Source organism: Pieris brassicae, chromosome 4, assembly GCF_905147105.1.
Source record: "Pieris brassicae chromosome 4, ilPieBrab1.1, whole genome shotgun sequence".
In the NCBI taxonomy this organism is placed as follows: domain Eukaryota; kingdom Metazoa; phylum Arthropoda; class Insecta; order Lepidoptera; family Pieridae; genus Pieris; species Pieris brassicae.
Genome location: NC_059668.1, coordinates 22,437,035 through 22,456,810, shown reverse-complemented (window position 1 = coordinate 22,456,810; position 19,776 = coordinate 22,437,035). Strand labels below are relative to the sequence as shown.

Below are 19,776 nucleotides of genomic sequence, written 5' to 3'. Positions count from 1 at the left end.
AATTACCATACTCTAGAGGAGTATGAGATGCTCTTGTAGGATCTAAGAATGTGTGAGTATTTTTTCAATTTGTTATTTGTTACAGGCCAGTTGTTAAAACACATAATTATCTTGTTTTTATTGTAAGTCTTGAGGTATATACATCTTACTTAATCTTAAAATAAAATCAAGTAAGTACATTTGAACTTTGATTTCTATTGGTTTGGTAGTGACAAAAAATCCTGGCACTCCAGCTTTTTCCAATGTATCTTGTTGATCACTAACCTGTAAAAACATTAGCTGTTTGAAATCATGCTAAGCCATAGATTTTTTGCAATTATTGATAGGAATTAAAGCTACTTCATTAATTTTTATTAGAACCTTTCTAATTGTTACTTGAATAATCAAGCGTCTACTGTACCTTTTGATCTAATTGTATAACTAATTTCATGTCTGTCAGTTTAAGTTCTTCTTTATGTCTTTTCAACAGAATATGTCTCTGGTCTTCTTTTTCTTCAGGAGTTAGTGATGAGTTGACCAAACTTTCAATTTCTGCTAAAAGTTAAGTTTACGATAACAGTTATTTAATAACTAGAAGCCAGGAGCCTTCACACAACTGGTATTTTTTTATATTTAGGAAATGCAACTTAGTTTTATTCTGTAAAGAATTAAATTTGGTCCAGTAATGTTATTGAATTTATTTATTAGGAACTCAGGTCGCTTTTTACTCTTTATAATATTGGCATAGACTTACACATACAATAGTTACAGGCTACTTACATGTGTGTTTGTTGATAATTTGCAATCGTTGTTGAAATAAATGTTTTTCAGTGACATGCTGAATTTCCATAAGACCTTTAACTATTTCAAAAACAGTATCATTTAAGAGACAATTAGCTAGTCCTGATAACAATTCTATAGGTACTCTCATTTGGTACTTGCTGGAAAAGAAAGTAATATTTTTCTAAATAATCTAGGATCCTGTTATACTTGGTAGTGTTAACAATAATAATAATCGGAGTAAGTTGGTACTAAATTCTACTAGCTACAATTTCATTAGTAATTGCTAGGTATTTACCAACCATAGAATAAGCAGTAGTTACGTAAATGCCAAAATTAAAGTACTTACGGTGGTAGTTCTCTGGCCATGTCTTGTAGTTGTTCGAGAAGAAAATATAATTTTCTCTGCAAGGCTTCTGGTGTCGGTTCATTCATACTTATTCTGTCATAAACTTTTGTTTGTTCAATTATTCTCTTATCTTGTTTTACTTCGAATATCAATATCGTTATTCATTTCTGATTAATTTATTTAATGGTTTTTACTTTCAAATTTCAATGAAAAAAAAAAAGTTAAAACACAGATACATAATTAAAACAGTATTAACACGGATTACTGCTACAGACTAGTGGTTGTCGGTTGTTGTCATTTGTGGTTTAAGGGTGTGGTTTAAGAACCTAAAAAGTATCTCACAAATATCGAAAACAACAGATTAGGAAAGGAAATGCGAATGTTTTTCTTAAACATAGTTCTATTTGTTGTTGTTAAAAAAATATATAAAAGTCAAAAATAACTTATATTATATTGTAATATGTAAAAGCAAATAATAGTCGCGTAATTTATTACTAAAAAACTTTCTAAAAAGGTCTAAGGTTATAATTGATGTAGTGAAAATGTTAAAATACGTCGTATTGGTAATTTGCTTCTTTTTAAAAATAATATACGCTGATTTGAGCCATGATCTGTTAACAGTACAACCAAGATTGTAAGTAATAAATCTTAACAGCATGAAAGCTAATAGACAATTCTGTTACAATGAATTACCCCAATACTGATAATATTATCTTCTAATCATATTTTGTCATTTTTATATTACTAATAATTTAACAAAATTACTTTGCCTGATTGCTGTTTATAATTATCTAGCTAACCTTCAGATTCAGTTGAAAGGCGAATTATGACTTGTAAGTTGATGTAATAGTTTATGCCATTTTAAAGATATCAGAATAATGTTATTATTTATCTGACTAGAGAATGGCCAGAGGTAGATTGTATAGGAAACTAATTTCATATTCATTTTAGGAATAGTTTAGACAATAGTGTTCCATATTCAAAAGTCTGTTTTGAAATTTTGAATGCCTTTGCCGAGTCTGCATCTAATTTCACATTTTGCTCCTTAATTAATGCAAGGCCTATAAGATTATGTGAAAATTGTGAACAACACTATGTCAGGTTTCATGATAAGTACAAAGAATTGAAGGATACTGCTGTTAATGGAACATCATGTAGTTCTTTGTTAATGTCACAAGATAGATTAAATGTAATCCAACACTATCATGACAGTATATTGGGCATATGGGATAAAGGAAATTGTAATGGTAAGTTCTACTTTTAGTCATGCATGGTATTAAATTTGTTATAATAATGATAAGCTTCAAATCAAACTACACTTTTATTTGTTATTACATTAAAGCAATGTACTAGAATTAGAAAGAGACTAGTAATAATAAAATATCTTTTTTAAACAATTACAGATTGCTTTGTTTGGTCAAATGAAACTGCTACTGTTAAAAACAGTACAACAAGGTTTTACAAACTTTTTAATGCTACAATGGAGTGTATAGTATTAAACATGGCCAGTGAAAAAACTATAGTATGTGAGAAATGTATGCAGAATTACTTACAACTGGATGAGTTTTACAAAACATTGAGTAAAGACAAAATTGGTGTTGATTGTGTTTGTATGGATATTGTGGATTCGGTAAGATTTAAGGCATTAGACTAACTATGACAAGTCCTTATATACTGTGTTAATTCCTTATTTTAAAAATTCCAATTAAATATTACTGCTCCGATAGTATACTTTTACTTAATATTTTTTTTAGATGAATGCAACAAGATCAATATGGAGTAAAACCCTTGAGTGCTGTGTTTTAAGAAAAACACCAGAAGTTGTATTTCTGCTTTGTACAGGGTTAATTAGTTTCCTTCCAATACTGTTTTATATTACTGTTAGATTTTGTGGACCAATTAGAGATTTACCAAATATCTTAAAACGTAAGTATTATGTTGTTTTATCTAACATGGACTATTTTAAAAATACAATTTATCACTAAGTTTTATTAAGAATAAAATAGAAAATACAGTTATTATAACTATTATTTCCAGAATCAAGATTTAAGCAGACAATATTGAGATCAATTGATAGTAGTAGAATCCATTAAAGTACACTTTATAAGATACCAAAGACAATGTGCTTCTGTGCAACAGCAATAACTGACAGAAACTTAATATTATTCCTTCATAAATATATTATTTTATCTATATCTAGCCTTTTTATTGTTATTCTTCTTAACATTACTATTACTACTACTATTAGATAGTTTATGTTTAAGAGTGTTAGGTGTAAAGTCACCTTTACTCAATAGGCCAAGAGCAATATCCTTTTCTTTAGGAGTACCTGGCCTACTATCAAGACCAACTCCAGACATTAGCTTTGAATCACATGTAAATGATTTTTGTAATAAACCACTTGTAACAATTTTAGGTGTACTTTGTTTCATCATAGATGCTACTTTTTCAATGCTTCCATTTATTTGTTGCTTGCCTGAGGGTTTAGAGGCTAAGCTTTCAGTGGAACCATGAATTGTTGTATGATTTAATGCACTCAAGCCTGTACTTATTTGAGTGTCTGAAGAGTCTTCATTAGTTTGTGATTCAGTTTCACTATTCCTTTCATCTAAAATAAATATAGTAAATATGAAATATAGTAACAATAGCACCCATATATTTCTTCTGATATAGTATACTTTACTCACTCTTAGTTTCAGCAGCATCAACTAAACCGCTAACAGCCTGTAAATAAAAAATAATAATGACATCCTTATACCAGGATATTAGCTATAGAACCGCATATTACACTCAGGAAGTTGTATATGAGATCCCCAAAACAACATAGGTATAAACTTAAATTACTTACGGCCATAGAAGTAATTGACGATTTTGAAAACAATCTTTCAGCTTCTTTAAATTTTCTATTTCTTTTGTCAGCTTTAGAGTTGGTACTTTTATTCGTTGTCAAGTATCTGTCCCAACCTCGTATAATATTCCCATATAACTGAGTGTCTTCCAAGTAGGATCCTTCAAAAGCATATATTTGCCGTTCTAAATTAGCAAGTGTTTCCTAAAAAATAAGCATTATATATTATTATGAAATCCCACTAAAAACCTGTACAGAGACATTCTTCAGATGTTAAATACCTTTTGTAATCCCACTTAGGATACTACTATAATTTGTTTTTAAAAAGTGATAGAGAATTAAAAACTGAGTTCAAGAAAGGTCCCCTAGATTTCAAGATATATAACTCTTCTCGCAGCGTGGTACTTTGAAATATTATCGTACTTACAGCTACTTCGGCTTTCCTTTTCACTAATTCTGCTAATTCTGCTCGAGTGTCCGCAACAGATTGTGTAGGCTTGGAAGCCATGTTGTTTTTAGATTTTACACTTTGCGTTTCGCTAGCAGGGCTTTGCGGAGAAACAACCATCTTGATGTTTTTTTTTGTTGTATTCAGCAATTTTTCATAAGCCCTTTTAGTAATAAATCAGATAAATAAATAGAGCACTGATCCAAATAATCGCACTGCTATGGAGAAATCACGTCATACAATTTTTTTTTAAATAGCTTCACAGTTCACGCAAACCGTACTGCCACAGACAAACGTAAGGAAACGGAATAGTATAGAAAAATAATATTACATCGGATAAAGGATAGGATCAGCAGCTTATAAAACTATCTCTAATACAAAATACTACATTATGGAAAGGAACAGTAATGAATATATACTTTTTGTACATATATACTTATAATTTTATATTTATTTATTTATTTACAGTAAGAAATAAACATAACTTTTTATATACATTATGATTTAAAGATGAAAGCAGATCAGGAACAGATGTAGGTAACGGGATAATGGAAGAAGGATGAGGAGATCGAATAACATGGAGTGGTTATGCCGAGGACAGGACAGAATGATATTATTTAAATCACCTATATCAGCCCACACTCTCATACAAAATTGTTCAGATGACTGGTGAAATATGAATAACTGTTATGTTAATTGTCATTTGTAATTGATTTTGACTGGAAATTGCTGAGTTCCTGCTTCAAACAAGCACGACTTTCAAGTTTCAGAGTTCAGACTTATGACACTATTAAAGATTAAAGATTATCGATATGTTTGTTATATGTGACACATTTGTGCAAAAATAAAAACGAATAAAATGTGTAGTTTGGCTACATTGTTTTAATCGAACATTGCATATTTTATTATTTATACTTTAAATAAAAGAAATAGTAAACAATATAATCAATTTATTGACAATATATTTTTAATATTTAGGGAAAAGATTATTATTAATCGATTATTAGGAAAAATATTATTCATTAACGTGAAAATCGATTATTTTTCACATCCCTGCTAGTAGCACCAAATTTCAACAGAAAACAAGTATTGAAGAAGTTTTAATGTCCAAAGAAAAAAAATAGCTATTTTATTTTCCAATATTTTTCTAGTCTCTTTACTTTTTGAAGCAATAAGGTACAATTAGAAAAATGTCTTTAACATACATTCCACGGGTAACCCAGGTAATATTAAAACTGAATTTTAAATATTACATTCGATAGCCTGTTATCGAGTTGATAAAAACTGAAACTTAAATGTTTTTTTATTTATTTAACTTTTAGCTTGATTCACTACAACTTGATGAAGAATTGGAAGAACTTTTTAAAAACCTGCTATTTCAGGCGACCAAATATTTAGAGGTATGTTTAAAAACTTATTAGAATGCCTTATATTATGGTATATTTTACGCTGTTACTTTGTTATTTTCAGCCAGGATTTCTTCAACCCCTTTTACCTGAACTAGAATTGATATTACGAAGTTGTATTTTTAAGTATTCTTTATGGGATAAGAAGTGTAGTTTTGGCCAAGAGATGCTATCAATAAAATACAAAACTGAAAATTTTTCCAAAAGCAAATTATATTGGTACTATGGCTATACAATTGGTTTAAAATACTTAAAAGACAGATCATTATACACATTCACGTCTAACACAAAAGTACAAAATGTATTAAATAGCTTGGAAACATTTCAACTATTTGGTGATATTTTTAATTTCTTACGTTTTATTCAAAGTGGGAAACACCCAGCGTTTATAGATTTCATTCTTGGACTAGAATTATGTGCGGATACAGTTGTTAGAGAAGACTTGACTGATTTATCATGGACCAGAGAGCTTCTATGGCATAATTTTATTGTAAGTTCCTGTTACACTACTAGAAATAATAATTTGCTTTCAAAGAAATTGTTGTATCTTCATCTTCATTCTCAAGATGGACTTAAACATGTCTAGCCACTTCATTTACGTATAAACAGACCATGTTTTATATATAAATATTTATGTTAAATAAAAATAACATCATATTAATTATGTGAATTCAATTTGGGAACATTATGATCATTATCCCAGAAAAAGTAATATCTAAGCAGTTGTACTTGAAGAACATTTTATATAAAGGTGAAATTTCTACATTTCAGGAATTAATTGGAACATCATTATCTCTAGTAAATATGTTTGGATTACGGCAGAAGCTCTCAAAAATATTAAAATATGTATGGTGGAGAAATTATACAAGACCGTCAAATAAAACTTCTCAAGCAATCATGAATGTAAACACAGTTTGTGCAGTTTGTTCGGAAAAACCAATACTACCACATGTCATGGGTTGCTCTCATATATTCTGTTATTATTGTTTGCAGGTTAAAAATTTTCTACTATTCTCACTACAGACTTTAAAATATTTACTATATTTAAAAAAATTGCATTTTCATACAACTGTCTTTTTTGACCAACCAAAGCTGTAGTTTCATTTTAATTTTCTCAGTAATTTTAATACATTCTTGGTGCTAGATAAATATTTATTAAATTTGTTTGTTTTTCAGGCTAACAAGATGGCTGATACAGACTTTACTTGTCCAAAGTGTTATTATAATGGTACATCTGTTACTAAGTTTGTTGTTGTTTAATGATTTATGTTTTTTTTTTAAATTAACTATAACTTGGGTGCTAAAATTTTGACTGTGTTTTACAAAGACAAATATAGTATTTATTAAATAGTATTTTATTTTAAACAATGTACGTTGCACTAAGAGATAATAAAACATTAATACTATCACAGTAATGATAGCTTTTAAATTATAGGAATAAAAAAGTTTCACAAACAAACATTTTACACATAATCTTTTTCTAATGGGATAGATTTTTTTAAGTGGATAAATAAAAATTTCACAATTATTTCTTGATCAATATGAGGTGTGAGACAATATTCTATTGAATCGAATAAAATATATTTTTTTAAAGGAACTAATGTTTTAAAGCTTCATTCATTCATAATTTTTAATGAATTGACAACTAAGTTACCTTTAACTCATAACATCATCTTCGATATGACAACTCTGATCCCCTAATTAACAATTTTATGTAAAACAGCCTACCAAATTGAATCATTCAACATTGTGATTGAACCTTGGTCCTTTGACCTTGCTCGATCTAATCCTTATCTTAGTAATAATTAATGCTTGTCGTCTTTACTGTTGTGGACATTAGCATGAAACCCGGTTTCCCAATCAGCTACATAGTTGACAGTTCGAACGGAACCGTCCGGTTCCACCAGTGAGTATTGACCTGAGAAGGTAAAAAATATTGGTTAGAAATGTCGACTAAAGCGCGTAAATTACATTTTTTGTACAATGTACAATGTCAATGTCAATGACAAGTGGTTTAAGTGTCTATAGAGAGAAAAGTTTCGCAACTATCGCTTAATGTTTATATGAGGTTCCTTGAAACTGGATAAATATTTAATTTTCTTTCAAAGCTTATGATTATTTTAAATATTTTGATACATATTACAAATGGTTGGTTCCATATACCTTTAACAACATCTCCGTCTCTTTCCTCTTTCTGTTGCTTGATATCACCAGTGTGAGGATCGTTCACTCCATACTCGAAAGCGTAACGAGGATGGGCGTCCTGAAAACATTAAATTCTTAAAAGTATATCAATTATATGAAATAGGCTGATCGATGAGATACAAAAGGTGTAATGTCTTAATGTTTAACTTAACCAGGGGTTTTATTAAACTTGATTATAAACAGTGTACAGTAATCGCTCCTATTACACGGTAGATTGGTCCGCGTTATAGTATACCCCTCATACCGCGCTTGTATGAACCCATATAACGTGTTATGTCGAAATGATTCTAATGTAATATTAAGTTAATGTTATTAACGAAATATAAGTGTACATTATAAATGTCAGAGTACAGAAATATTACGTCTGAAATCCCCGCGTTATATAGCGGAGTACCCTTATAAGAGGGACTGAAATCGGGTAATATGAAAATGCGTTATAATAACTGTACTTTGTTATAATGTATTATTTTTAGATTCTCATTTTAGACTCAGTACTAAAAATTAACAATGGTAATGTATTAATAGAGTTATATTGGTGGCCTAGTCGTGCATTGAAATTCTTCGATTTGTCTTTACAGCTGCGTAATCTACAATTACTGAAGCTGCAAGAAATTGTCTATAAACAATGATCTAAGAAATAAATGAAATCTAAGTACATGACTCGATACTGATAATTATTATTTTATAAATCTATAAATTTGCCCATACACACAAAGAATTTTACACCACACGCGAAGACATACAGACAAGATATACACTTCGACACAAAAAACGCCTAAACCTACCATCTTCCCGATTACAAATACATGCATCAAGCCCACTAGTCATGTCAATCAAAATTTATAATAAACTACCTGAGACACTACGAAACGAAAAAAAGGTACATATATTTACAAACAAACTAAAAAAACTTATACGTAAATGTTATTATAGCGTTAATGAGTACCTAGAAGATAAAAATATAGCTTAATTTCATGATTATTAATCCCTAAATATTCAAAATTAAATAAATAAAAAATAAAAAAATGTTATTCTATTTAATTGGTACTAGCCTGGAGTATGAAGTTTTATGTGCTATTTTGTTGCTATTAATTATGTTATATAGGTTTTGTAATGCCTTCTTTTGCTGTGCCCTAACAGGGTCCGTAATATTGTACCTAGCTTTAAGCCTCATAAACATCTTTTGTAACGTTATGGAATGCAAATAAATACATGAATATATAGCATATATAGTTGGCTATTGAAGCTTCTAAGACTATAATACTTAGGCAAGATAGAACTGCCAAAGCTTTTGGTATGAAGGATAGGAGTGGTAGGTCACGTATCCATTAACTTCCTGTTTTCAAACTAGGACCATAACTATGATTTATGTTCTCTTTGAATTGACCTACTTTCAGTGAAAGTGGTATCGTAATTTATTTGACCACTGAATTATTCACCTTCCTGTACATAATTTATCCTTGTGAACGAATAGTCTAAACTTGTCTAACTCGAACTTATAGCCCGGAAGTGTTATTATTGAGTACTCTTAATCATTTTTCTAAAGCAGTCTTTCATCCAAGTTAATATAAATCAACATCAAAATACACTTTGATGTTTTAATTTCGTTACGCTTTGTCCATTTGTTCCATTCTAAACATTAAAGGCGGTATAATAATATAACAAAAAAAAACGAATTTTAATAACAAAATTTGTTCACAAGGATAAATGAAAAAACAGTACTCAGTGGGTAGTAATCGCTGAGTTGTAATGTGGATCAAATTGCATTGCAAAATTTAATTTGTTTAGTTTAGCTTTATTAAAGTGCAATCTTGTTGAGACACAAGTTTCCACTCAATAAGGAATTGTTAACAATAGTTTCGCAAGTGCATGTAAACTGTTTTGACCATTTCGAAAATTAAGATCTCGATAAGAAACCATTTCACAGATATTGATAAAGCACTTGGTGAAACAAAACAAACACTTCTCAACTTGAGAATAATGTTAACACACGTATAATTCATCAATATGTCAAGAATAATTGTAGGTACATGTTTTAGAGTTGAGGTTTATTGAAAATTTCAGCAAAAGGTTTTAGTGGTTATGTATAAAATCGGAGATAACATATATATATACACGTTGTCAGATTTATAATATAAAAAAACGGTTAAATAATTAGTGTAATCATACAAGAACTGAAAGAAGATTTTGAGGCATTTGAGGGAGAAGTAGTTTCTAACTTTGAATAGTTTGAAGTCGTATCTCTCAGGGAGATCTTCACCGGGAGTCGACTCCACAGTTTGTTAGTTTGCAAAAGAAAGTATATAGGAAACCACATACAGGGTACAATGGTCAACAAATATATAATCATAAACTATTTTATAAATATATTTACGAGTCGATTTAGACATGACTTAATTACACTAAAATTGGTTGGCATGCGCTACAGGGTAAAAAGATCTAGTTTTATTGGGGTCGTTCATTCATCAATCATGAAATCGATGTCACAAAACCCGTTCAGGGCTTTTACTGGTGACCGAACAAATTTAATTACGTCACAATATGTGTTAGTACCTACACGTTATTGCAATTACGAAATACATAATATTTCTAAAAAAGTTCAACATTGTACTGCTATTACGATTTTAGTTTTACTTTCCGTGTTAACTTATATTTAAATGGTGATTTTTTCTGGCTATTGATTTCAGAAGATTTAAAAAATTATACATAAGGACAATAACATTTTTTATGTAACAAGAGATGAACGGGCAGGAGGTTTACGAGATGTTAAGTGATTCCACCGCCCATGGACACTCACACTGCCACAAGTTGAACTTTATTTGAATCTTTTGCTTTATTAAATTCAATTAACTAGGAGAAGCTGGCTAGCTACTTGTATGCTAGCGTCACGGAGCAAAGGGCAGTAAATGAAATTAATGAATTATATGTATGACTAACTGATGGAGATCAGACTTTATCTATCGAACCGATATATACATATCAAACAAGGAGCAAATAGTGCTACTTACATAGTTTTCCAGAAATTCCGTGTGTACGTTCTTTGCATGTTGGGCGGTGGATAATACTCGTACAGGAGATACGGCTGCCACAGGAGCAATACGTTGAGTTAGCACTGGCCTTGAATAGTAGTTCTGAGCACTTTGGACCACTACTGGCGAAGAATACTGTTTCACTGGTGTAACATGTTGGGATATGACTGGCGCTGAATATTGTGTAACAACTGGCCGCGTGTACTGAACTACTGGTGGTGCCGTATACTGCACAGCAGGCGCCACATACTGGTTTACTGGTGATACTTGACTTACTGAATATTGAGCTGGTGCGTTATACACTGAACTCACTCTTGCGGCATTACTTGCTTGACTATATTGGTTATAGGTTGTCGCAAATGATTCCTGGTTGTATTGATTAGACGCTGACGTATAAACTGTTGGGTTGCTCTGGACTCGTAAAGTCGGAGCAGTCGCATAGCGCACACTGGCAGGAGCAATTACTTGGGATACGACGGGTCCAGATGTTTCTATATTATAAGAGTTAAGTGATGCCTTCGCCAGGGAGCCAGTCGAGACAGCTTGCTGAGTGAAAATGTTTTGGGGCAAGTATGTTTTTGCTGGTGCCACTGAAAACTTGGCGTGTAAAGGTGCGGCAGTTATTTTAGCTATGATTGGTGCTTGTGCGTATGTCGCTAAAGGAGTCACGGTTCTAGTTTGCGATGCCGCTGACAAGCCTTGAGACGTCGCATATCCATGCTGCTCTCCCTGCGCTAGGCTATAGGATTCGAAACTTTGGGCTCCTCTATAGGTCGGCTGTGATTGGTATGACAATTGCTGTACTGCCGGCTCAAAGAACTGTGTATATCCTTTGTTAATGGTGTATTTGTTTATCGGAGCCTGCAGAGCCGGTTGTATAAGTCTCGGGGCTTCGGTTGGCTGAACATTAGTAGTAAGCTGCACGGCTGGAGCGGGATACGAGTAGCCAGCATCACCACAACCTTGTAGAGTTTGCACTTGGCTCAAATGGTAGTTAAGGTCCGGATCGTGATAGGCGTAGACATTTGAAAGGCACGAAAATCCAATAAGGATAACCTGTAATAGAAAATTTACACAAGTGTTAATGTATTTATTGAATATGTAGCAAGATTTGTAAATTTGGGTTTCATTATCTTTCAATACTGGATTGTGAAGTGTTTGTGTACATTTATACTTACTGAAATCATTTTTAATATGGGACTACGTTTTAGAATTATTTGAAGTGCTCGGGTAGTACAGCTGATTGGTAATCAAAAACTGGAATCGTATTTGGCAAAGCGTAAATTGAAATGAGAGCAAATTGTGCCCGCAAACTCTTATATAGCAATCACATATGTGTAAGAACGGGTCATACTTTTTCACATTCGCTGTTAGTTAAGTGGGCGCGGTTAGTACTTCATCTAAGGTGTACGGGTAACAGTTTAACTGTTCAATGATATTGGACCGGTGTAATAAATTAATTGCCAGCTATATTTAGCTTATTAACATAATAGTAAAATAATTTACGTTAGTTAATATCTAAATTATCGACGATTACTCCAGAGAACGATGTTATTGAGATTTAGACACGATAGAATAATATTTATAAATATTTTGTGTTCAATATTAAAAATACCATGGTATTATTTTAAAATATGCGTAATTTCGTAATATACAGCTTAAGAGGATGTCATATTAAAATAATCTTATGTAACTTGTGAAAATAAAAGCGAATTGCTGTTGCTTCACAATTTAAACTATTATATTAAATATTTTGGGGACATCAGTATGAAACAGCAATAAAGAGAATGTGCGTCAGTTAAAATGCTTTATTTTTTAAATGAAACTGCATCTTAAAATGGTACTTTTGTATTTTTTGTTTTAAAGCTTTATTCAACTCAAAATAAATCGTTCGAGGGGATGACATTTTTTGCTCATGATATTAATTACTTTTCAGAAAATATATATCTTAATTCTTTGTTGTAATATCCGTTCAAAAGAATATAATACTAATTCTTCTATATGCATGTTGTAAAACGTCTGACGTGTTAATCAATAAATATAAATAATTATTTCGGCATCAGTTCTATGTAATTCAAAATCCTTAAAAAATCCAATTCAAAAGAAATAATATGTAAATCTTATTAGACGCTATAATACTTATGTAGAATACTACTGTGGTAATACAAAATGTGCTTATTAGATTGCTAACTGGAAGTAAGCTTGCATTAATACGGTGAGTTTTTCTGATAGGATAATTTGTGGAAAGATATTTTTATTACGTTTTCTATACATTCAGAATCATTACTCAAGTATCTTGCTTGATATTAATATCAATTAGTTTGTACGGTGAAACTGCATAAGCTTTTAAAAGTTGCAAAGTATAAAGCATATTTTTAATTTATCTTAACATTATTACGTTGATTTTATCGTTTTCCGTATTTTTAGTTCTACTCGTGTGTTATTTTGGTTTATATTCTTATATGTCCTGGATTCAATCCCGAAAAGGTTAGCTTGAAGCATTGAAAAAAAAGTTCCGCGTAATTTATATTAATTATACATTTATTAGTTTGAAAACTACTGAGTAAAATCATATATACTTTGATAGTCAATTTTGGTCATGTCAAACGCCGCGGCGTCTTAAATATTTAAAACGCGTGCTGATTCATGTGTAAACTTTTTCGCACGATTTAAATTACTTACAACCTTTTCGCAATTAGGTCCTTAGGCAAATTGTACTCAAATCTGAGTGAGGTCGGATTGTTCTTTTACTTTAATAATATTTGTGATTGTTCTCTCAAAAAACGAAATCTACTTACTGTTCGGCCTCGTTAATTTATTAAACACGATATTTTAGGTTTATTGTTAGTTTATTTTAAAGAGTAGTATACACGTCGATTTCTAGGACTAACACTTCATAGCCGGGGCTCGAACACAATACCTCAGGGCATTGCACGCTTGTTCTTCGAATAGTTGTTTAAATGTATTTCCAACCAACATTTAATAATTAAGAGTTTACCGCATTTCATATTTATGCTGGTACAAAACTGCCTTTGTACCATCATGTGTTTACTATGCCTATTTCATTCCAATATTCCGACATGATTCCAATCTATAGTCCTACCAGTGAAAATAACACTGAACGACCAGTAGGTGTACATTAAATATGATGAGTATATATGGGAGCTAGTGGTACGTGCGACTCTCATCCTTGAGGGTAGTAGGTTCGATCCCTGGTTAGAACCAACGGACTGCGCATTTAACATTCGCTCGTACGATAAAGGAAAACATCGTGAGGAAACCGTCTTGGGTTAGACCGAAAACGACGACGTTGTGGGTCAGGCACAGGATGCTTATCACCTACTTGTCTATTAGATTAACAATAATTGTTAAAGTCTTTCTGTATCTGTTTCATACAGACATCTGAGACCAGCCCAGACCTAAAAAGGTTGTAGCACCACTTATTTTTTTATATCTCAGGAAAAACAACGTGTCGACATTGATAATATATTTCCCTGGGAATCATGAATCAAATCGGTTGTGTATACCCGAAGTGTAAATATAAGGGAAAGAATAAAATTAGTTCAACATAAATAATGAGTATTCGATACTAAATAATTATTTAGGTAGTTAAAGATTAAATCAATATCATGACATTCCCACAATATGACCTCACGACTCCCACGGACATGTTAAGCTTAGATCTGACTTTTGTATTATAATTTACGACATTAGAGGAATAATATCATTCACATATTGTTAATAATGTATGTTAATTTTGTTAAACGTACGTATATTTTGGGTAAGATTACCGGTAAAAAAAAAATTGTTGTGTTACGCTGGACCAAAATAGTGTTCAATCAAATATAAAATATAGTCTGTTATTGTTTCTAGACATATCTATATAATATTGTACGAATACAGTTAAGTTTACTTCATTAAAATAATCTATTTGCGGTGAATAGGTGTCGACTCGCCCAGACAATAATGATTAAGGATATCGGATATCGCACGTGGTCATACGTAGGTAACGTTACAACATACACTGCATTCAGCCCACACATTACACTTGCAATTTAACTTTATGTAACATAGTATTGTCTTTTGTTAACATAGCTTTTACACGTTGAAAGAAAACACTTTTGAACCGGATTGAAGCTGTGTATTATTATAAATTTAATAATTATTTTACATGAGTCACCGTGACCACGCACGCTGTAAAGCACGCGAAACGTCGGAAATAATTAAATTTAAAATTATGTAAAGTTATTATGAAATTTATAATAATACATAGCTTCAATCCGGTTAAAAAGTATTTTCTTTTATGTAACATTTATCCTTAGTTACTGAGAAAAAAAAACTTTGCAATAAACTTAATTACATCACATACAACAGTTAAAAAACACAACAAAATATAATAAAAGCAATAAATAATATTTTTTTTTAAGTTTTTATTTAAGTTCCTGTTTGTGTTGTGTTTAGCCCACTGGCATTGTTCAACGGTAGGAATATTGAAGGCGCAGTCTAAGGGGATGGATATTTGATTGAAAATTTGATTATACAAACAATTTGTAATAAAAAAAATTAATATATGAAACTTTAATGGCAGAAAATATGTGGGTCATAAACAGAACATTTAAAAAATGTGTGCGTTGTCTCAAAATTAACTCTAACAATGAAAACCATGCATATTATTACCACTAATTATTTACTATAAGTACATATGACTGACATGTATGGCGATACTTACATTAGTATTATTACTCTCAAAAATATTAAAATAAAAACATCCTTTTGGTACATTTCCGTGGACCGTTTCCAGCCTAGGTTTCGAACTTCATGAAGAAAATTAAATTATAATAATTTAAAATTTGAATTACATCGCCTATTGTATTTGTCATTCATATAATTAAAATATTGTTTTCCGCTGTTACATCATATTTAAATTAAATTCCTTCGAATTATGATACATAAAAAAGTTGTTATCGGTACCGCCACTCCTTCCGTGGTCCAAATAAATTTGATGCTGAATTTGGAATGCAACCTTAGAATATTTATTTTAACTGGCTTTATTTCAACCTGTCAAGTATAGCTTAGTCCATGCGGTGTAGGCAAGAGGTCCGTCAAATTAAAATAGAAATCTCGCTTATTAGTAATTGTCTCACTTTAATGTCAAAGATGGTTGCGTCTTTTCTGTGACGTCGAGAATACGGTAAGTGTTTTATTGAAATATACGTCGATATATTTATATCGATTGTTTTTGGTTTTCATTTACAAAAACAAGGTTCGTTATGAGCTAACATATAAATGTCACTTATAACACTTGTTTTGATTGGTTTACCCTTCCGTGGACAAACTTTTCTGTAGTCAGTTACTGATGATCTGTAACCTACCTTAAATTGAGATATAAACTTTATTAAATGGAAATATAAACTTTATTCAAAACCAATCTTACAGAATTAAAGTTATAGACAACAAAGACTTAAAAAAAATTACACATATTATTGACGGCAACAACGCAGTACCGAAACAAATTTATGTTCGTGTTAATTGTAAACTTTATAAGCAAAGAATTAAAGGATGAGGAAGGAACAGTATAAATGTTAGTACAGTAAGTAAGGACATGGCAAAGGTGCTCCTGACGGAGTAGGTGGTTGCATCAATAATCTATGTAACAATTCGGTCACAATGGGTAAAGATGTACCTGATTATGATCCTCGTATGTCATATTTAAAAGAAAATTATAAAGGTATAGAGATTTACGGAATAGAAGATCCAACTGTGCGAGATATTCAAGAAATGGTCGCCAAAAAAATAAAATGAATACTTATTAAGGGACATTTAAGATTCCAACCAACTGGACCAACTTTCTTGAAATCAAAACGAACCAAATATTTTACTTGTAAGGAGGCTTAGATGTGTATCTTGCATGCAAACTGCATTTGTAGCACAGGTTCCTATCAGACTCTGATGATTCAGATGTAATTATTCATCCACAACGTAGTCAGCCATTACGCACAGACAGCAGCGATAAAGACGACTTGATTATACAACAAGCAGGCTAAAATAACATTTTTCATTCACTTCTTTGACAACGAAAATGACGAACCTATATTCTAGTGTACTTACTACAAGCATACGAAGTTAGCGACAAAGTTTGTAACACGATAGAGTATAGTTTCATAATCTTTTGTTTTTATGATCTCTTATTTTATTAATTAATTAGGAGCTGAGCTCACTTTGATTGATAGTAATATTTAATTAAGAGTTTACCGAAAAGAAATCTCTTCTGTGGACATAAAATGTTTTTGTTAACTAGAGGGTTTATTTTTTTATGTTGTTTTTAATGTGAAGTAGTATAATATAACCAGATTTATTTGATTTTAAGAAATACATTGCTTTTTAGTTTAGTTTTATTTAACCAAAAATTTACATTTTATCTTTTCTGTGGATTTTGTAGTGTATTCTGTGGACATTTAATAATTAAAATATATTTAATAGTTACCAGTACAAATTTGATATCTAATACTCTTTTTGCCACGATTATTTTATCTTTTTTCGTAATAAATGCTGATTTAAACAAAAAAAACGACTTTATTTTTTTCATACTGGATTTGTTTATGACCCATGTTTGTTGGCCATCACACGGTCCAACATGGGTACGTCTGGTTGCTTTTGGATTTTCTAGTATTCTTTTGTTTTCTGTGACGAATACAGTATGCTAAAGTTGTTGGTTTTGTTATTTCGTAAGTCTGTGCTCGCAATGTTTGGGAGTCCGGGCTTTCTACTTTTAATATATTTTGCGCATGTCGTTGTATCTTTACACTTTATGTAAATTAACTTATGCTAATTACCTTCGTAAGTGATTGCAAAATAATTAGGATTTACAGACTTATTTGCAATTAGTAAATCTGGAACTGTAGACTAGCAAGCCACTAGTACGGTGGACGAAGGGCGGTGCAACATTTTTTCTACATCAATATAATCGTTATAGTTATTAGTAAGCAAGTAGACTTTTCAATAAAAGGCGTTATGCGAGTACTAGAAACATTTTTAACATCTGAAATGAGGATTTAATACATTTACTTGTTTAATTTCACGGCTAAATATGTGTTTTTTTATGTATGTACAGCTATAGCGATTATAATGCGTAATTTAATGAAAAGGCGTGGTTATCATAATATGTGTTATGATATTCGCTATATTAGACGCAGTTTACATGCAAATTGTAAGTTACGATCTGACTTTACACATGTGGTAAAGCAGGTTAGATATGTACAGTAGCGCCTTGCACAAGCCCCAAGCTTCTAAGCTCACAACTCAATACATATTATGCAACTTTCACAAGGATTTAGGCCATTTTACGGTAATTGCTGTATATGCAAAATTTACGATTAGTGTAAGTAGTTAATCCAGAATGGTAAGTTGATTTAATTTTTCTCGCGGAAATTATATCACGAGGTAAGCAATTAAGTGAAAAATTATCAATATAAGATATAGATTATATGCACTACGTCATAAGTAGTTCCGCGAAAATTGGTTTACGTTCAATTGATTTGAAAAACAGATAACCATACACACATCCAGGTAATTTATAAATAAAATAAACACTACATTACAGGACCACACATCAATCTACTCCATTCCATACTTTTTGAAGTTTTGAGTATAAGTAGATTTAAGGACGAAGCACTTACTATATACGAACAGTAACATATAATAATGAATTAAAGATAATGTAACTGTGGAACAAATACAACACTTTCCTTTGTTTGATTGAAATACAACTTCGGGAGCGCTGCCGAGTAATACCAGATTAGCTAGCAGATCAAGCGACGCAAGTGGAAATGTATAGGCTATGTACTCCGTACAGATTCTAATTATATTTCCAAGCAAAAAATGTCTTGTACGAAACAAGAATCTTCTGTCGTTCCCTGTCCAATGTGTCTCGCCAATTGCTAGTTTTTAGCAGCAACGGGTTCTCCTCCACTCAGTCGATCCAGCTTTACCTGGCTTAAAATAAACGTAAATAATAATGCACCTGGATAATTGCGAATACACTTCTCAATTGATATGTACAGAGGTGACATTGTTATCTTCTGGTTACCAACATTATGTTGCTATTTATGGCCAGCAGAGCAATATTTTTATTGCGATTTACTGTTAATACATTATTAAGTGCCTATCCCATATAATACTGTAGATATAGCATTATGTAAGATGTGGTGAACTTCAATAAATAAATACCGTTTTATGCTTTTTCACCAAATTTATATATATCTTCCTACTACAATGGTTTAAGTTATAAGTTAGTAGTTAGTAAGTTATTAATATAATTTTAATGTTGATTTATAGACAATATTATTACGCCTTACGTTTAATTGTGAATGAACTCAAGATTCATGCTGTTGAACAATTACATAGCTTCGTTCGTAACATTCTTATCCTTCCTCGCTCCTCATTCCATCCATCCCGGGTAACATTCATTGTGGCTAATGAATGGGTATTTTATTATAACTAATTAGTTTAAGATGGTTGTCCTTTTCACTGTTTACATGTGTTAATTGCTTTGATTTGTTTTATTAGTTTTGTCAACAAAACTCATTTCCTGAGCGCAGCTTATCTCATTTTCTTCTCACGGTGGATCCCTGTGAGAGATCACTGGAAAACAATAAGGCCGCCAGTTGCCCTTCTTTTAATTTTAATTGTACTGTATATCTGTATACTTGCAATGAAGTGTTAATAAATATATT

General features: G+C 31.3%; 5 protein-coding genes across 5 annotated transcripts; 2 read left to right on the top strand and 3 right to left on the bottom strand.

The window, feature by feature from the left end:
- Positions 1-90: 90 nt before the first annotated feature.
- LOC123709108 (gonadal protein gdl) lies at positions 91-1,316 on the bottom strand. The gene is made up of 4 exons (XM_045660239.1): positions 1,109-1,316; positions 760-920; positions 401-534; positions 91-264 (listed from the first exon to the last, which is right to left on the bottom strand). The coding sequence occupies exons 1-4, from the start codon at positions 1,192-1,194 to the stop codon at positions 118-120; spliced, it is 528 nt and encodes a 175-aa protein (XP_045516195.1). The 5' UTR covers positions 1,195-1,316; the 3' UTR covers positions 91-117.
- Positions 1,317-1,373: 57 nt separating this feature from the next.
- LOC123709106 (osteopetrosis-associated transmembrane protein 1) lies at positions 1,374-3,303 on the top strand. Its single transcript, XM_045660236.1, has 5 exons — positions 1,374-1,742; positions 2,060-2,355; positions 2,512-2,738; positions 2,863-3,034; positions 3,146-3,303. The coding sequence occupies exons 1-5, from the start codon at positions 1,651-1,653 to the stop codon at positions 3,199-3,201; spliced, it is 843 nt and encodes a 280-aa protein (XP_045516192.1). The 5' UTR covers positions 1,374-1,650; the 3' UTR covers positions 3,202-3,303.
- On the bottom strand, positions 3,119-4,796 carry LOC123709107 (chromatin modification-related protein MEAF6). The gene is made up of 4 exons (XM_045660238.1): positions 4,384-4,796; positions 3,957-4,160; positions 3,796-3,832; positions 3,119-3,716 (listed from the first exon to the last, which is right to left on the bottom strand). The coding sequence occupies exons 1-4, from the start codon at positions 4,522-4,524 to the stop codon at positions 3,295-3,297; spliced, it is 804 nt and encodes a 267-aa protein (XP_045516194.1). The 5' UTR covers positions 4,525-4,796; the 3' UTR covers positions 3,119-3,294.
- A 362-nt stretch (positions 4,797-5,158) lies between these two features.
- Positions 5,159-7,154, top strand: LOC123708145 (peroxisome biogenesis factor 2). Its single transcript, XM_045658683.1, has 5 exons — positions 5,159-5,627; positions 5,727-5,804; positions 5,875-6,300; positions 6,582-6,803; positions 6,987-7,154. The coding sequence occupies exons 1-5, from the start codon at positions 5,595-5,597 to the stop codon at positions 7,068-7,070; spliced, it is 843 nt and encodes a 280-aa protein (XP_045514639.1). The 5' UTR covers positions 5,159-5,594; the 3' UTR covers positions 7,071-7,154.
- LOC123708143 lies at positions 6,582-12,323 on the bottom strand. Its single transcript, XM_045658681.1, has 4 exons — positions 12,223-12,323; positions 11,024-12,100; positions 7,974-8,073; positions 6,582-7,728 (listed from the first exon to the last, which is right to left on the bottom strand). The coding sequence occupies exons 1-4, from the start codon at positions 12,229-12,231 to the stop codon at positions 7,616-7,618; spliced, it is 1,299 nt and encodes a 432-aa protein (XP_045514637.1). The 5' UTR covers positions 12,232-12,323; the 3' UTR covers positions 6,582-7,615.
- Positions 12,324-19,776: the final 7,453 nt, after the last annotated feature.

Coding starts and splice junctions, on each gene's coding strand:
- LOC123709108 (XM_045660239.1), bottom strand. CDS start 1,194: ATGAATGAACCGACACCAGAAGCCTTGCAGAGAAAATTATATTTTCTT. Junction 921..1,108: donor ATGGCCAGAGAACTACCACC/GTAAGTACTTTA, acceptor TTTCTTTTCCAG/CAAGTACCAAATGAGAGTAC. Junction 265..400: donor TTATACAATTAGATCAAAAG/GTACAGTAGACG, acceptor ATGTTTTTACAG/GTTAGTGATCAACAAGATAC.
- LOC123709106 (XM_045660236.1), top strand. CDS start 1,651: ATGTTAAAATACGTCGTATTGGTAATTTGCTTCTTTTTAAAAATAATA. Junction 2,356..2,511: donor GGATAAAGGAAATTGTAATG/GTAAGTTCTACT, acceptor AAACAATTACAG/ATTGCTTTGTTTGGTCAAAT. Junction 3,035..3,145: donor TTTACCAAATATCTTAAAAC/GTAAGTATTATG, acceptor TATTATTTCCAG/AATCAAGATTTAAGCAGACA.
- LOC123709107 (XM_045660238.1), bottom strand. CDS start 4,524: ATGGTTGTTTCTCCGCAAAGCCCTGCTAGCGAAACGCAAAGTGTAAAA. Junction 3,833..3,956: donor CGTCAATTACTTCTATGGCC/GTAAGTAATTTA, acceptor TTTTATTTACAG/GCTGTTAGCGGTTTAGTTGA. Junction 3,717..3,795: donor TGATGCTGCTGAAACTAAGA/GTGAGTAAAGTA, acceptor TATTTATTTTAG/ATGAAAGGAATAGTGAAACT.
- LOC123708145 (XM_045658683.1), top strand. CDS start 5,595: ATGTCTTTAACATACATTCCACGGGTAACCCAG. Junction 5,628..5,726: donor ACATTCCACGGGTAACCCAG/GTAATATTAAAA, acceptor TTTAACTTTTAG/CTTGATTCACTACAACTTGA. Junction 6,301..6,581: donor TTCTATGGCATAATTTTATT/GTAAGTTCCTGT, acceptor TCTACATTTCAG/GAATTAATTGGAACATCATT.
- LOC123708143 (XM_045658681.1), bottom strand. Junction 8,074..11,023: donor CGGAATTTCTGGAAAACTAT/GTAAGTAGCACT, acceptor TAATGTTTTCAG/GACGCCCATCCTCGTTACGC. Junction 7,729..7,973: donor AGACGGAGATGTTGTTAAAG/GTATATGGAACC, acceptor TTACCTTCTCAG/GTCAATACTCACTGGTGGAA.